This window comes from Felis catus, chromosome A2, assembly GCF_018350175.1.
Source record: "Felis catus isolate Fca126 chromosome A2, F.catus_Fca126_mat1.0, whole genome shotgun sequence".
NCBI lineage: Eukaryota > Metazoa > Chordata > Mammalia > Carnivora > Felidae > Felis > Felis catus.
This window is the reverse complement of record NC_058369.1, coordinates 120672440-120689676: the sequence shown is the minus strand read 5'-3', so window position 1 is coordinate 120689676 and position 17237 is coordinate 120672440. Positions and strand designations below refer to the sequence as shown.

At 45.2% G+C, this 17237-nt stretch overlaps 2 protein-coding genes and 1 long non-coding RNA gene across 10 annotated transcripts in view; 1 reads left to right on the top strand and 2 right to left on the bottom strand.

The window, feature by feature from the left end:
- The window catches only part of CPVL (carboxypeptidase vitellogenic like), a 136313-nt gene extending 131354 nt beyond the window's left edge, over window positions 1-4959 (top strand). For 6 of the 7 annotated variants that reach the window (XM_023250461.2, XM_019825633.3, XM_045052542.1 and 3 more), the window contains one exon: window positions 4684-4959. In XM_023250461.2, the coding sequence (XP_023106229.2) occupies window positions 4684-4788 (105 nt within the window). In that variant the 3' untranslated portion in view covers window positions 4789-4959. The remainder of the gene's footprint in view (window positions 1-4683) is intronic. The other variant, XM_045052545.1, reaches the window with a different exon arrangement.
- LOC123383920 lies at window positions 1780-3451 on the bottom strand. Its single transcript, XR_006594321.1, has 2 exons — window positions 3320-3451; window positions 1780-2806 (listed from the first exon to the last, which is right to left on the bottom strand). It is a non-coding gene; the product is annotated as an uncharacterized LOC123383920 (long non-coding RNA).
- LOC123383918 (translation initiation factor IF-2-like) overlaps window positions 4586-17237 on the bottom strand; it is a 42231-nt gene continuing 29579 nt past the window's right edge. For both annotated transcript variants that reach the window (XM_045052546.1, XR_006594315.1), the window contains one exon: window positions 4586-4804. In XM_045052546.1, coding sequence (XP_044908481.1) covers window positions 4782-4804 — 23 coding nt within the window. In that variant the 3' untranslated portion in view covers window positions 4586-4781. The remainder of the gene's footprint in view (window positions 4805-17237) is intronic.

The following is a 17237-nucleotide window of genomic DNA, read 5'->3' as shown; positions in this document are numbered from 1 at the left end:
CCCTCAATACACAAGAAGTCATCTTTCTATAATGCAAATCTGAGCATATCACTCACTACCGTGCTTTAAACCCTTTAAGACATGTCCAGAAGAGGCAACTCCATAGAGACAGAAGGCAGCCTAGTGATTGCCAGGGGCTGTCAGGGAGAGGAGAATGGGAAGAGATAGCTAATGGATATCAGGTTCCCTTTGGGGTGATGAAAACATTCTGCAACAAGATAGTGGTGACGGTTGTACAACATTGTGAATGCACTAAATGCTACTGTCCATTTAAAAATGGTTAGAAGGGTGGGGCGCCTGGGTGGCTCCATTGGTCGGGTGTCAGACCTCAGCTCAGCTCATGATCTTGTGGTTTGTGAGCCCAAGCCCCGCGTCAGGCTCTGTGCTGACAGTTCATGTGCAGAACCGCTCGTGGGCTGTGGGGTGTCTGTGCACTTTCGCACTCCTCTGTGTTTGCAAGGGCAGTTTCCTCTGGGTGTGGTCCCTCCCCCACCCCAGCCAGCATCGTCTGTCCAGATATCTGCTCCTCCAAGGCTCCCACGAAGTCTCCCCTGATATACCCACATCAACACGCCCAGTGTGAATTTCCCACTATATCTTGTCGCCTATAAAAGCACAACCGGGAAACCTTTATGGCCAGGTCCGTGTTTCTGGTTCCAGGGAGAATTATATCCTTCTCTAAAAATTAAAGTGGAATGAAGCTTGAAAGTGTTTGCATAACCCTTTTAAGATTCATGACACATTTGTGACCCCCTGGAACATCTGGAAGACATGAGTTTAGAGGTTTCAGCCCACGTGTGGAAACACCCAACATACGCAGTTTCTGTTGTTGAGACCAGTTCTACCCAGGGAGCCTTGGGATTAATCTTGTCGCATTTAAATATGGAATCATGGCCCTGTCGCATTTTGTTACACACCTCTAAAAACCGTGGCGTGGTTTGTGCCCTTGATTTGTGAGTGGTGAGCAGCTTGGCTATAAACAACAGAGTGATTTTTTTCGGCACTCAAAAATTTATCTTTTGGTTTTTTTCTGGCACTCGTAAATTTATTTTTGAAGTTAACATCAGTAAAATGCTCTATATTAATCTGCTAGGGAATGTACTTTGAAAATTTTGTGACATGCAAAAGCGACCTTGTTCCTAAATGAGTTTTTCCTTCCAATCTTCATGGCACCGTTTATGATGTGATTTGGTCCCGGGCTGGGGGGTCATGCAGGTTACTGAGAATAAGAATTGTTAACACCCAACCCAATCTCTTCTTCACCACTTGATTATCATGGTCATGGAAGTGTGTGCGTGTGTGTGTGCGCGCATGCACGTGTGTGCATGTGTGTGTGTGTGTGTAAATACCAAGACAGCAGATGATGAGGAAGAAATACACTAAGGTGAGATCATGACTAGGTGTTAATTTCTGTTTGCGTTCTCTATTGCTATAAATAGAGAATTGCCCGGTTTGTCACAGAATGGAAAAAAGGTTTTCTAAACAGTGGTTCTCAAAGAGTAGTCTTTGGACCAACGGCATCAGCATTACCTTGGAATTGTTAGAAGCGTCAGGCCCTGCCCTGGACCTTCAGAGCTGGAAAGTCTAGGGGTTGGGGCTCAGCAGTCTGTCTTAAGAAGCTCAAGCATCTTGGGGCACAGTCACGTTTGAGAGCCACTGTTTTCAGCAACCCCCTCAAACCCGGATTTCTTGATGCTAATGTAGGAATACAAGGCTTTAGGGTAGTTTGATACAAGCATTTTGATCCTGGCTTTTGAATGGGGAGGACCACTGGAAAAATAATGACAATGGCTAATATTTATTGAGTTCCATCCCAGTCCAGACACCGTGCTAAGTGTTCCATGAACATTACTCCATTAATTTCTCACATAATTCCCAACTATCCCAAGAGGTAATACTTTCTTCTCTCTTGTACAGTTAAGGAAACTGAGGCTCAGAGCAGGTAAATTACTTGTCCAGTGTCACACAGCTTGCTGTGCCTCAAGTCTTGCTCCTGCACACTGACTCCAAGCCACACCATAAAGGCTCCCCCCCCCCCATTAGCTGCAGCTCTGGTCCTGGAGGCAGACTGACCTTTTAGCTCTTGGATTCAGCATACCACCGTTCCGGACCATTGCTGCCAAATTCATTTCCAGTCGAAGCAGCAGCTGGGTTTTGTCACAAACATGACTTTCTTAAGTGTCCTCAGCTGAGCTGAAGTGGCACAAAAATCACTCATCAGATTTCTGCCAAGGCTGGAGATTTGGATGGGAATCTACAGGAGAGAATTCTAGCCTGAGATTGTGGGGGCAGCAAAAGTTTTCCTCCAGAGTCACCTACAGGGACTCATGTCACATGTATGTTCACTTTCAGTCTGTGACGAAGCAAGACATGTTGGGTTCCCAGATGCAAGCTTGAACACAAATGGTAGATGGGCTCCACTGTCATTGGAGCAAGGGACAAACGGCCATGGATGGAGTGTTGCATGAGGCGGGTGTTTCCAATCGCATGTGAGGGTTAAGTCCTAGCTCACGTCTGTAATGGCGGTCTGCTTCCCTTACCTGCCTCAGAGGGCTGTTGAGAGATGGGTGAAGTGTTCTGTGGCTAAGCTGCAAAGTTTGGCTCAACTGTGAAGAATGATTGTACAAATACCGCGACTTGAATAAAAACGCTGGTGTCTGCATCAGAAGCCAGGTTCTAGCTTGTTCTCTCAGTTACGATTGTGTGACTTGGGCAAGCCTCCGAAGAGCTCCGTGTCACTCGGCCACTGAGGCTGGTGTGAATGGTGATCTCCACCATCTCTCTGCACACCTGGGCTAGCTGTGAGCTGCAAAGCAAAACTCATCTACTGATGTTGACCCCACTGGCCGCATGGCAAGGTTGTAAGATGCTGGGGGCTGGGGGTGGATTTGTAATATAATAAATGCACTACGGAAATATATCTGTACTCTTTTTCTGCCTCCGTTCCCTTCTTATTGAGACAGGTAAAACACGCTACGAAGGGCCTCGTCAAAGTGGTCCTTACTTGCCGATTGTGACTTAGCAGCTAGAACGCGCTGAATGGGATCCCTCACTCCATCCACTGCTGACCGCTGTCCGGTTGCCACATGTGCCATAGAATATCTCAGGCTACAATGACTCCCCATGCGGGAGGCCTGCCAACACCCACTGTCAGTTCTTTCCCTTTTGGTACTGAATCATGAAGGCCTCTCCTGGTCCTCTACTTGGGGCACTTGCTGCTGAGCCTACAGTCTTTCTGAGTACAAAGACCAGTACCCCCACCCTGACCCCACCCCTTTCTCAAATTAGTATGGCACCTAGCACTAGGGTCTGAATTCACCTTAACTATAGGTGTTTAAGAATGTGTTGTACATCGGGGCGCCTGGGTGGCTCCGTCGGTTGGGCGTCCGACTTCAGCTCAGGTCACGATCTCGCGGTCCGTGAGTTCGAGCCCCACGGCGGGCTCTGGGCTGACAGCTCGGAGCCTGGAGCCTGCTTCCGATTCTGTGTCTCCCTCTCTCTCTGCTCCTCCCCTGCTCACGCTCTGTCTCTCTCTGTCTCAAAAATAAGTAAAAACATTAAAAAAAAAAAAAAAGAATGCGTTCTACATCTTGTTAGGTGACACAGGTAACCGTGCCATCCAAACTCAGTGAGTCCGTATTAAACACAAGTGCATTTCAGGGTGTGTTAATTTTACATAAAATCTGGGGGAAGTGTACTGATGCCCGCATTTTACTTTGAAACGTGTCAAAAAAGATAAGATGGATTAATAGATGAACAGTGAGAAAATGAGTACCGTGGGCGTTAACGAGAGAACCTAAGTGGTAAGTCTATGAAATTCTCTCAGATGTGCTGTATGTTTGAATAGTTTTCACAATAAAAGGTGGGGGGGGGGGAAGTAGTACTCTGTGCTACTCAAAAAGATGGCCTTTTAACATATCAGGTGTCAAAGACTTCCATTTATTGTCGTTTTAATTTTTTGGAGAATCCAAATATCCCCTGTATTAATGGCAAACGCTGAGATGCCAGGTAGAGAGTGCAGGGTGAGGGCCACATGGGTCAGCGGACTGAAGGGGGGGAATTGGGTGCATCCCTCCAGCTGGTTGTGGACCGACCTGGCCCCGGGGTAGTCCTCACCAGGTAAGAATAACCGACCATGGGACAGCAGACGGCTCCCTCCCAAGAGGAGAAAGACAATTCTCACGCTTCATGCATGTGAAAAATGAACACAACTTTGTGTTAAAGTAGCTAACCACGGGGCGCCTGGGTGGCTCAGTCGGTTGAGCGTCCGACTTCGGCTCAGGTCATGATCTCAGTTTGTGGGTTCGGGCCCCGCATCAGGCTCTGTGCTGACTGCTTGCTCAGAGCCTGGAGCCTGCTTCAGATTCTGTCTCCTTCTCTCTCTGCCCCTCCCCCGCTCACGCTTCGTCTGACTCTGTTTCTCAAAAATAAAATAAAAATGTAAAAAAAAAAAAAATTAAAGTAGCTAACCACACACTTATAGACCTTATCCTACCTTAACGTACCTGTTATGAAAGCTATCAAATCTAAGACAATCAGCATGCCCCAAAGGCCTGGATTGATAGAATATGTTCCGTATTTCATGTAAGCTTTAAAAATACTTTAATCTGAACTAAAATTTTCCCTTCATGTAGAACATCCATTTCTCTAACTTTTTTTTACCTTTTACTTTTCTTCTCCAAGGTAATTGTTCGAGGTGGAGGGCACATTTTACCCTACGACCAGCCGCTGAGATCTTTTGACATGATCAATCGATTTGTTTTCGAGAGAGGATGGAATCCTTATTGATGGATAAGCTGCTGTCCTAAAAAAAAAAAAAAAAAAAAAAGGTCAGGGGACTTAATCTTGGAGAAGAAAACTTCCAAACCTGAAAATGTCGTATAAATAAGAAAAGTACCTTTTTATAGCTTTTTATAGCCTTAAAATGTTTCTCATCAATAAAAATTATCCTTGAAACAAGTAAGGTTCTGTTTTGGGTGAGAGATGGCTCCTTACAAAATTAACTGTAAGAAAATGCTATGCGGGGGTGCCTGGGTGGCTCGGTCGGTTAAGCGTCCGACCTCTGCTCAGGTCATGATCTCGCGGTTCGTGAGTTCGAGCCCCACGTCGGGCTCTGTGCTGACAGCTCAGAACCTGGAGTCTGCTTCAGATTCTGTGTCTCTCTGTCTCTCTCTGCCCTCCGCCTGCTCACGCTGTGTCTCTGTCTGTCTGTCTCTCTCTCGAAAATAAATAAACAAAAAAAATTGTTTAAAGAAAATGCTACCCATGATTAGGAATGGTATCTTGTAACATATGATGGGAAGAATGGATTCAGAGACACTGTTTCAGATGGAAACAGATAAACGGAAGGCGGAGGTCTTGAATAGGAATTTTAAATTCCTTCTAAGAGTGTGTGCAAAGTGCAGTAGGGGAGTAAAGTTGTCACAACATTTTGTTCTGTAAGTAACAATAGAGTTTGTCATAGTATGTACCTGGAAGTATTTCAGAAGTAGTATTGGGTAAGAGCATCTCATTGTCACTCCAAAGGAATGGGTGCCATCATGCTGGTGGTGGACAAGACTTTGGAATGTGGACAGTCTTAGCCAGAAAGGTAGCTTGGAATTCTTTGAAATAGAAATTTTACATATAAAAGTAACAATGCGCCAACTGGCAATACGTAGAGGATCATATTCAAAGGACACACTGAATCTGTGTCTTTTCTTTTCTTTGTTTTTTTTTTTTTTTTTTGCTTTTTGGGGGGTCTTTAGTTTGTTGGTTCAAGTGTCCCCATTTACCAAACAGCCTGCAGGCCGCATTAGTTATGAGCCGTTTTCAATTTGGATTTTAAATTCTGTGCTTCTTGTAGCCAAATAGAGAACGAACTAATTTTGTGTAATTGTTGGAATCTCAAAAAAATTTGAGATACTCTGGCATCAAAATATATACATTTATAAATATGCACACATTAGTAATTTTCCAGCTAAAATATCCCATCTTGGCACATCTCTCCTATTTATGCATCATGTGCTCTCATCTCTAATTTTCTACAGCATGTTTGGCTTTTTCAACATCATTTCCCTCTCATATTACCCATTTATGAATTGGCTCACTGGAGAACTGATTTTAAAAAGTCAAAACTCATTCTCGCTGCAAATATTTTGGGTCTTTTCAACTTCTCATTTTGTGCCTGATTTCATTCAGGTTTGTGATCTTCCTTTTTTTTTTTTTTTAATAGATATATTTCCGGGGCGCCTGGGTGGCTCAGTCAGTTGAGCGTCCGGCTTCAGCTCAGGTCATGATCTCGAGGTCTGTGAGTTTGAGCCCCGCGTTGGGCTCTGTGCTGACAGCTCAGAGCCTGGAGCCTGCTTTGGATTCTGTGTGTGTGTGTGTGTGTGTGTGTGTGTCTCTCTGCCCCTCTCCCACTCATGCTCTGTCTCTCTGTCAGAAATAAACATTAAAAAAAATTAAAAATATATATATATATTTCCTTGTGCCCATGAAGGAGGAGTCGTCAAATCAAACATTCTGATCAAAAACAGATTTTAATTATTGCAGAGAATAAACTAGAGTTTTGCATGTGGCCCCACCTGCCATTTACATTGTTGCATTTGGTCCCAAAAATATGCAGTGGAAAAGGTACCAACCGTGGCTGGGAAAGTGCCATGCGTGTCACACCTGTAGTGGACATTTCTGGGTATGTCACCTCACTGTCCTCGCTTTGCCAAGTCCCAAAGGAGGCAGCCCGAAGAGATTGCTGAGGTTCCTTTCAGTTCACACGTCATTGTACTAGTGTCCATTTCACAAGGGTACCATGAGATGATATAGTGAATCTTCATTATTCATAGATGCCACGTTCGTATGACCTGTTCACTAAAATGTATCTGTAACCCCAAAACCAATAGTTGCTCACTTTTGTGGTCATTCACGAACACGTACCAAGCGATGAACAATTTGAGTTGCCCAACGTGCATGTTCTCAGCTGCGGCCAAACAGGTGTTCTTTTTGTAGTCTATTTAGTGCCATGTGTTTTTTGTTTTCCTTGTTTTTTTTTTTTTTGCACTTTTGTGCTTTTTGTTTGTGCTTTTGCCATTCCAAAGGGTTCCTACACACAGTACTGAAATACCGTGTAGTGTTCCCTCGGTGCAGGAAGGCTGTGGTGCGCCTTGTGGAGAAAGAACATCTGTTAGGTATTCTTCATTCAATCATGAGTTATAGTGCTGTTGGCCATGAGTTCAATATTAATCAAGCAAGAATATCTATTTTATGAGGTTTCTTTCAACAGAAACACACGTAAAACAAGGTTGTGGATTAATTGGTTGACAGAAATGTGACCAGAGGCTAGTAGGAGCCACATCCTGTATGTCCCCCTGGATCAATGATTTAGAAATCACTAATTCAGTATCTGGGGAGATGTTATAGAAGATAACTAGAGTGAACAAAGAGAATCGACAGCATTTCTAGAACAGCAGAGGGACCAACACAAAATAATAGCTCAATAAATAGAAGTTGTAGGTGCAGTCGTTTTTAGTGTCTCCCTGCCCCAGGCATAGGATAGTGGGGAGTACTAGGGGACGACCTGCCAGGCCTTCCCAGAGCAACCCGAGCCAACTCCCCTGAGGGTACAGTATTAGAGAGACTAAATCTGGCAGGTATTTTAGTTTAAAAGAAGGGAGAGAAGAGTAGTTCAGAGACTAAAGGAAAACAAGGTTTTGAATTCACTTGGAGAGAGTCCTTTGTGTAAGAGAACCTTTGGGTGGGGTACACACTCTCCGTGGGACATTCAAGACAATCCATTAAGATGCCCCCTCTTGGCCCAAACATGAGACAGTCTGATGTCCCACATGGCTGCCATTACTTCGAGCAACTTCCACACAGAGAGGGAGCTATAGGGAGGAGAGGTGAGGGACCTTCTCGTGGTGCTGGGTCCAGCGTATTGCCAATTACAAGTTCCATGCTGATATGATACTATCCATGGGATTCATTTCATAAAAACAAAGCCTTCAAAGAGTGGGATCTTTATAGGGCTTTGCCATTCGATGGGGAATGGCCAGGTAGGCCTCTCATGCCCTACTGGTCATCTCATGGCAGTGTATTTAAAGAGCTGTAGGACCCGGGAACGAGTTGTGCATTCTTTCTTTGACAAACAGGCGAGTGTCATAGACTAGCTGTCATTTTCTGTCATGGTAAGTGGCTATTGTTAGTATGTCATCTAGCAGATATTTTTTTAAAGTCAACACACACATACAAATCAATAAATAGTAAACATACAATCTGTCTTTTCATGGTAGAAGTGACATATCAACAATTACTGAGAAAGTCATTTCTTTTTTTTTTTAATTTTTTTAAATGTTTATTTATTTTTGAGACAGAGAGAACAAGAGAGAGAGAGGTCATGCATGAGCAGGGGAGGGGCAGAGAGAGAGGGAGACACAGAATCTGAAGCAGGCTCCAGGCTCTGAGCTGTCAGCACAGAACCCGTTGTTGGGCTTTGACCCACGAACTGTGAGACCATGACCGGAGCCGAAGTCGGATGCTCAACCGACTGAGCCACCCAGGCGCCCTGAGAAAGTCATTTCTTTTCCAAAGAAAGTCAAACTATGGCAAGAACGTTTTGAAAACAGATGTTTGGAAATGTTTCCATTTACTTTGTGTGGCACAATACAAGGAAAAAAAAACCTTATATCAAAGAAAATTTCAACAAACATCTTTGAATAAAGGATAGGTAGGATTGAAAAATGAGTTTGGGGAGCTAATAAAGTTTATCTAATGAGGCATTTCTTGCATCTGGATCTATGTGTCTCCATTTGTAAAGTGTCTCCTTCAGCTCTGATGGACTTTGAAACCAAGTGTCAAAGTAAACTGAACATATAACCAGACTTTCAATTGCTGTATCACAAAAGGGTGACCCTAGATTTTTCAAATATGACAAAGCATATTCAACACATTGATCCTATTTAAAAATATATTAGCAGTGATATTTTAGAAAGTAAATATACTCGTGCTACTAAAAATCAAATACGGTTTTTAAAAATGAAGGATGTAAAATTTCATCTTTATCATTTTAACGTTTCTGTGTTGATTACTATTTTATAAGGTAAATGTTATTACAGTCGTAGCATGACTATAAATGAATGAATAATTATTTTTTTTGCTATGCCTTCAGCAACTTTTAAATGATGGAGTGACACATCCTTATGTATCTTTGGAAGAGCACTGTTTGAGAGGACAGAGAGAGTCCACATGTAACAAAGTATGTTAAACTATGTACCGATTTTTTTGGAAGTTTATGTATTTATTTTGAGAGAGAGAGGGCACGCGCGCAAAAGAGAGAATCCCAGGCCGGCTCCGCTATCAGCTCAGAGCCCAAGGCGGAGCTCAAACCCAGGAATCTAACCGTGAGATCAGGACCCGAGCCAAAATCAAGAGTCGGACGCTTAACGTGCTGAGCCACTCCGGCGCCCCATACCTATTTTGTTAAATTAAAAAAGCAAAGCATGTAACAATACACTATGCTTTCATTTATAAGAAAGGAAGGGAAACTAAATAAACAAATAAGAGAAAGAGGAAGGGAGGGAAAGAAACAGAAGTTTTGTAAAGGATTGGTGTCTCTGGGAAGATAAATAAGAGACTAGTAGCAGTAATGAAGGAAGGACTGGGTGTTGGTGGTGGGGGGGAGGAAGACAGGATTTTTATACAGTTTTCTGCTTACGATGTATGTATATATATAGATATATATATACACATGATATATACTATATACACATTATAGAATTTATATACATATAAAATATATAGTATGTGTGTGTGTGTATAACTGGCCCCAGAATCTCAGAAAGAACTGCCCTCTGGTTCATTTTGCTATGGAGGCAGAGCCCTGGGATAGGCCCCGATGGACTAAATCTGCTCAGCAAAATCCCAGGGGTGTTTCCCGGACAACCTGACAGTGGGATGATGAGGGTGCCAGAAATTCGTCAGAAGGAGGGGTTAGAGGAAGCAAAAGAGGGAGACTGGCCATGTGTTGGCTGAGATCAGAGGGAGTTGGAATTCTACAGAGCCTGGAATTAGGAACCGATTCAGCACAGCCCTCCCCCCCCCCCCCACGGTGCAGAAAGTAGTGGGGTTGGGGCCAGGAAGGCTTGCTGAAAGCTATCGCTGCCCTGTGCTGAGGGGCGGAGTGGGAGTGAGTTGATGTGACCTCGGACTGCCATTGTCAGGAGGCGGAAAGGCACTTCTGCGGCGATGGGCTTGCCTCTGAGGAAGCCCACGGGCTGGTCTGCAAGGCTCAGCCTTGACCACCGAGGAGTTGTTCCCACATGGCACAAGAGGGGTTTGCTCTAGCTGGACATACCTAATTCTGTGAAATCAGAGGTAATAATAACAGCTATCCTGTCTAAGCCCTTAAAATGCACCAGATGCTCACAAGATATCACCAGGGAGATGGTTTTCCCATTCCACAGATGAGGTCATGGCCCCTCATTGATACAAAGAGACTTGCCGCCTTGCTACAACCCGTGGCAGGGCCAGCCCAGGTTCAAACCCGGGTGTCTCTCCTCCCACCCCATCATCTCTCCACGGAGGAGACACACACTACCTCCTGATCCCCAAGTGCTTTCGCACCTGATGATAGGGACAGGTAGGTGTCAGTGACCCTTGTGGGGTCAAGCGGTGTGCACCTTCGTTCAAGATGCGCTTCATTTTGAAAGTTGCGTAAGCCAGATTCTTGGAAACGTTTAGATACGGTATCTGCTCCACCCACGAGGAATTCATGGACACTTGAATTACAATTCTTTGAAAAGTACTAAGAGCTTTAATAAATAATAAATTACAAATAATTATTTATTTATGTGCAGTGCTTAAATCGTCTTTCCTCTTGACACCAGAAACGTGGCAGATAAGGCCAGAAACCAAGCACAGATCCCGTGACAGACTACTTGATTTGAGCCCCGATTTATTTTGGAAAGTCCAATGTCCTCTTCCTTTCTTCTCGTGCATTCTGACAAGACCACCCCCCCCCCACCTCCTCTTACTGCTGATGATATATGAGCCACGGCTGTGTCGGTCTTCATGCCATTTAATCTTCTGGTTCTAAGCTCAGAAGCTACTCCATGCTGAGCCCCGGCTGCAAGGATGCCCAGTGGAGGGAGGCTTGCCTCCACATCACCATCACACAGGAAGTTTGTACCCTGGGATGAAATACAGCGACCTGCACAGATGCGTTTAGTTTTCCTGCATCCTGTAATGGTTATTGCTAGTATAATTCCAAAGGTTTAAGAAACATCCAGGAAACAAACCTGAGAGTGATTGATTTTGTTGCCCCTAAGACGACCAGCCTGGAATGGAAAGCAGGCCATTTGTGATGGATATCCGTTCGACCCCAAGAAAAGACATCTGTTCAATCATTTTAAAGGGATTTTTGGCAACTTGAGGAGTGTGATGCTGTGCTCTCTGCGTATTCCCCTGGGCCCTGTGCATTTGAGTAGGAGAGACCAGGGCTGTGGTTGCTGTTCAAATGGATTTAACAGGAGAATTCATTGCATCTGGCCAGATCTTGGGGGCAAACAGAATTACTTTTCTTAAGTCTTTCGTTTTCACATTGCTCATTGCAAAAATTAAGTAACAGCATCCTCTCCCCACCCCCACGCTACGCAGTGAGGACTACTGGTAACTCTTCCCAGGCCAAAGGAGAGCGGGCCACCTCGAACTCAGTACCACCAAGGCCACACCCAATGGGGGTAGACAATTACATGCCCCCCCCCCCAAAACAACCCAGGGTGTTGTTACTGGAAGATAGGGGGCCTGGAGGCTGGGAAACCAAGAGCCAAAAAATGTCCACCACATGCAGAAGTCAAAGCTCAGTAGCAAAATTAAAGCCAGCCTCTACATTTTGACGTGTAGTGGGAATACAGGGTGGTAATTTTCCCACTATCCCAATGCCTATTTATAATCAACATTTACATGTACATCTATTAACTTTTGCTGATACTTTATATTTTCTTACATGAATTGAAGGAGAAAAGGGAAATAAGAGGCTAAGAGAAATGAGGACAGGAGAAGAGATTAGGAAAACCCAGATTACCCACGCCAGCATCACGAACAGAAATTCCCCCTGAATCCCTGGCCCATACATGCTTGCCATCTTATATTAGGATGTATCATATTAAACCTTCTATACAACAGGACCTTTTCTGGGTGGTGGAGATACGGAGACAAATTTGGCCCACTCCTCTGCCCCCTCGAACTGGGGGACAGGGGGCCATGTGAAGGGAAGATGGGCGGCCACTGCATAAATGACCATAATCCCAGAGTGCCAAGTACTCTACTAGAGGAAAGTACAAAGCTCTTTGAGAGCAAAGAATAGAGAGTGACTAAGGACTTCTGGGAAGAAGGAGTTTTCCAAACTGAGGAGTGGGGAGGAAGGCTGGAGGCTTTCCAGAGGCAAAGGGTAAGTAGCACCGACGAAGGCCTGAAGAAGAAGTCTAGGTGCCCCAGGGATGGTGAGAGTCCAAGCATTCCCTGCTTCTGCCTTCTCTCCTCCTACCTGTATCCTGTATTTTGTGGCAAAATCCGAATTCTCAACTATCTAAACTCTTGTAATGGAGGAAGTAAACGGGCTGATTCCCATAATCAACTGATAGGAATAAACCCCTAACAACCATGCTGTAGTTTTCCCATCTTGTCTCTATGGGATCAGGGAAAGACCTAGAAGACTGTTCCTTACAAGCCCACTTTCACGTGGCTTTGGTGGCAAGCAAGAGGACGCTACTTTATTAAAATCCCCACACACAGGGCTGCCTGGGTCTCTCAGTCAGTTAAGTGGCTGACTCTTGATCTCAGCTCAGGCCTTAATCTTAGGGTTGTGAGTTCAGGCCCCATGTTAGGCTCCAACCCTATGGAGCCTGCTAAAATCAATCAATCAATCAATCAATCAATAAGGCACCTGGGTGGCTCAGTCACTTAAGCATCTGACTCTTGATTTTGCTTAGGTCATGATCTCGTGATTTGCAAGTTCGAGCCCTGTTACGGGTCCTACACTGACAGTGAGAAGCCTGCTTGGGATTCTCTCTCCCGCTCTCTCTGCCCTTCCACTCCTTGAGCTCTCTCTCTCTCAAATAAACTTCAAAATAAATAAAAAGAAAAGAAAATCCCCGCACACTATACAGTAACATCTTGGGACAGGCTGTCATTTACCCATTTCCCATCTCCCCTGAGAAGAGACATATCCTGTACGGAGATGATTTTGAAATGGTCCCGTAGTGTGACTCACTGGAGGGAAATGCCAAAGGCTTTGGAGCAAAAATAAACAAAAGTGAACAAATATGCCGATGCTATTTTAAAAAAAAAAAAAGGCTTGGAGTGATGTTGCACTAGAAAATTGAAGCGGACCTTGGACGAGCTGGAGGGAGTAGTGGACAAAGATCTCGTTTGGTCAAATGAGGTAGTTTGTTCAGGGTGAAATTTCACCAGCATGTACTTTCCTGGGCTGTGAGGGACAGAGGAAAAGGGAACTCTACTAAGGCACAGCTCCCTCAAATATGTCCTGTCTGCCCCTGAAAAAAATCATCACATTTGTTGGGCTAGAACCTAAGAATGGGTCCTTAAGTTCTAGTTTCTTACGTAATGAGAAATGCAATTCTCTTTTGGCCTCATAAGTAAACCAAGCTCCACATAGCATTGGTTCTAGATCATTTCTTCCCTTCCCAGGTGGTCAGAGAGAAGGAAAAAAAAAAAGCTCCAGCCCAGGGAGCATGTATTTGCAAATGTTCTGTGATTTCCAGCTCTTCAGTGGATTTTTTTATCCCCCTTGGGCTGGAGCAGAGTAAAAAGAGTTGATAGCCACATATCCAACTTGGAAATATTACAAAGATGAGAAAAAGGATTCAATAATCCTATGTTATTAGGATATGCCTAGGTATGAAAGTTGAAATCGGGTGTTTTAATACTAGTACCCATAGTTCTCACGGGATCGTCTTTTAGTGAAGACCATATCAGTAAGGCTAAGAATGCAGAGAGGTCTGCGTTGTTCTTTCCTACATCTCACTTCATACAAGTCCCTAAATCCCCAATAGAGGTACCACCACATAAAAACAAAGATCAGATCTAGAGAGACAAGGGAGGCGTGGAAAAGACAAAAGGGGGTAAACAGAGAGATGGCTTCCTGAACCACCAGAGGGCAGCACGCAGTGCCCACCCCAGCGTGAAGTGGATTTTCAGCTTCCCCTTTCTCACCTGCTCCAGTTGCAGATGCAACAGTGACCTTGAAGCCCGAAGTACCACGGGTCTTTGTGACGAGCTCCCCCCACCCCATCCCACCCCTGCCATCTGCCTGAGAGCAGGCGAAGATGAGCTTCTCTGGGAAAAGAAGTTCAACACCAGGCAAGAGAGCACGGGAGTCGGGAATGCTGGCCGTGAGTAGGTGCTACTTTTCCAGGTTTATTATGCTGGGGGATTCTGGCATCTTGATAGATTCCTAAAAAAGCAATCTCTAATGGATGGTCTACAACGTATAAGGAAGAGAGCAGAAAACACGGAGAATGGTATAATTAAAATATGCCTCAAGCTAGATATATGATTTAAAGGCCATTTCTTCTCGTGTCTGATCGGACAGATTTCATAAAACCACCAGGATTCTGTATTTATGGAGAGAAAACTTGACGCTGCGTGGGTCTGCCCTTTTGTTTCCTGGGAACGGACTCATTTTATGTTCCCTGGTGCAGCTGTTTCAAACGGTGTCCACATTCAAGCTCCAGTGTGACCCAGGGACCGCTCCCCTCACTCTCAGCAAACAGCCTTGCCTCCTTCTACACTGAGACAATCAAAGCAATGCCGACACCGGATCCCTTGGTTTTCGTCCCCAGCCCCAGCGAAGGCCTGCAGCATCCTTACCCACATCCCCTTCCCATCACGGGAAAGACCGCTCTTCTGAGCGCCCCGCCCCCAGCGCCAACTTTCCCGGTGGAAACTCACATTCCACATGAGCAGCCCGTTACCTTTCCCTCGCGAGCCAGCAGCTGCTCTTGGTTTTTCCTCATCTGCAGAGAACACCTCCCTTCCTGCCATCACCATCCTTTCGGTGCCTTTGACATTGAACCAGTGGTCAACCCTGCCTGTGCTATGCCCTCCATATCTTTTGCATCTCTCTTCTCCTTCTGCCTCCTAGATGACAGGAATGCTCTCCCTGCTTTGGCCTTCCCAATCACCAGCGCCGACGATCAGTCCGTCCTCGGAAGTGTTGCCGTTTCATTTTCTAACACACCCTTCTCATCTTCTCGCTCTATGACCTACTGGCTGCCAAGTAACTTTCAAGTTAACGTCAAAACACCCTGACTTTGAGGGCCTGTCACGCCATGACTCCAACCTACCTTTTGGGGCACTTCTTTTCCCACTGCTCAAACACATCTGGTCGGACGAGATCATTTGCCGTCGGTTATACACAACCTGTTTCCCTTTTGCTTATGCTTCTCTCTGTCCCCCACACTGCATGAAATGAAATACTGCCCAGCCTTCCAGGCTCAGTCACAAGGGCAAGATGCCTTAAGTCTTCCTTTTTCCTGGGTTTCACTCTTTCCACTCCGGTCTCAATGGAATCATGTTCTTCTCTGCATTATCTGTCCCACTCCTGCAACCTGCATTTCTGTCTTGTGTCCGAGTTGTCTGAAGTTCTCCCTTTCGGTTCCCCACTGGAGCAGGTAGCAGACTCCACATCCTTTGCCTCAGGGAGGTAAGTGGCAGGATGAGAAGCAGAAGGATTCTGGCTTTTGTTCTTTCTCTAAAAGCCAGAGGCCCAAGGGGAGGGCAGAGTTTGAGAAAAGCTTAGTGGTTTAGAAACACAGTGGGGAAACAACAGATGAAAAAGAAATCCCCCCAGTTATGGGGAGGAGCAAGTTCTGTGGGTTCCTGGCAGAGGCCATGTTGGGGCAAGCCCCCAGAGAGGAAGAGCCTTTGGGTGGAAGCATCTGGGGAGCTGAGGCTATAGGCACTGACGTTTTCAGCCTTGCCCAGAAACGGCAGATGGCCATCAGGCATGAAGGGACCATGGGGACAAAATGTGGTTAGGTTGATTAGCAGTGTCCCTTCCTCAAAGCCCCTGTCAGTGCACTAGACTCTTAGAATCTTGACACCCTCCACCCCCTGAGAAGGGGTAGGGAGGGAAGAATTCAGTTATTAACTGAAATGAAAGTTCCTACTGGTGCAATGGTGTTGGGGTCCGAATTTTAAGAATATTGCAAAAAACAAAGACACCACATTTCTGAATGCCTGAACTTGTGCATTGATACTCATTCTTGATATACGGAAAACACCTAACATAACTTTTCCATTGAGGAAGAGAACAATATTTATCGAGTGCCCACTATGTGCCAGGCACTGGTCTAGATGGTAGAGATCTAGCAAAGAACAAGACTGAAGACCCCTCGTCAAAGACAGTACATTTTGGTGGGAGATCAGTGTTCAACTATAGACATATCTCTGAAGATATATACTGACAAGTGTCATAAAGAAAATCAAAGCAGATGAGAGCATGATTGTATCGGGTGGTTAGAAACAGCCTTCCTGACGTGCTGACATCTGAGCGGGGTCTGAAGGAAGGGCAGGCAGGAGTCTTGCTTGCATTTGAGAAGACACATTACCGACGCTGCAGGAAAAGCAAGAGGCTCTGGTCCTGAGAGGGGAATCAAAGCTCAGCGATCCGATCCCGGAAGAAGGGCTGGTGACATCAGACCCATGGGAGATGGCAGATCAAGCTAAAGACTTGGGACCCGCCTAGCTTTGCTTCCCCCATAGGGCGCCAAACATGGGAAGTATTTATTGACTAAAGGACGGACCGAGTATGGCTCTGTGTGCCACACTGAGAAGTAAAAGATAACATAAAAATATGAACAAATACATAGAACCCCCCAAAATGACCCATACGCCCACGGCCAAGACATCACCAAATATAAATTTTAAACATTAATACTCGTCCTTCTAGTCTTTTATTATTTATTCTTTGTTTCACATTTGAGACAATACTATGTCCTATTAAGTTTTAATATCCTTTAATTCACCAAGATTCAGTGTGCATCTCTAACCGGACCCAGTCTCTTGGGCAACGTGGTTATAAAGCAACTCACTCCTCCAAGGGCCAACGGTGAACACTGACTTTTACGAGGAAGGGGATGCTCAGACCACAAACCTTGTAGACTGAGATGGAGTGACAGCATGCTGGCCCGCATGGCCCCGGCTGGCCGCCGGCTGAGGGATGCCTGTCTCCTCCCTGACAC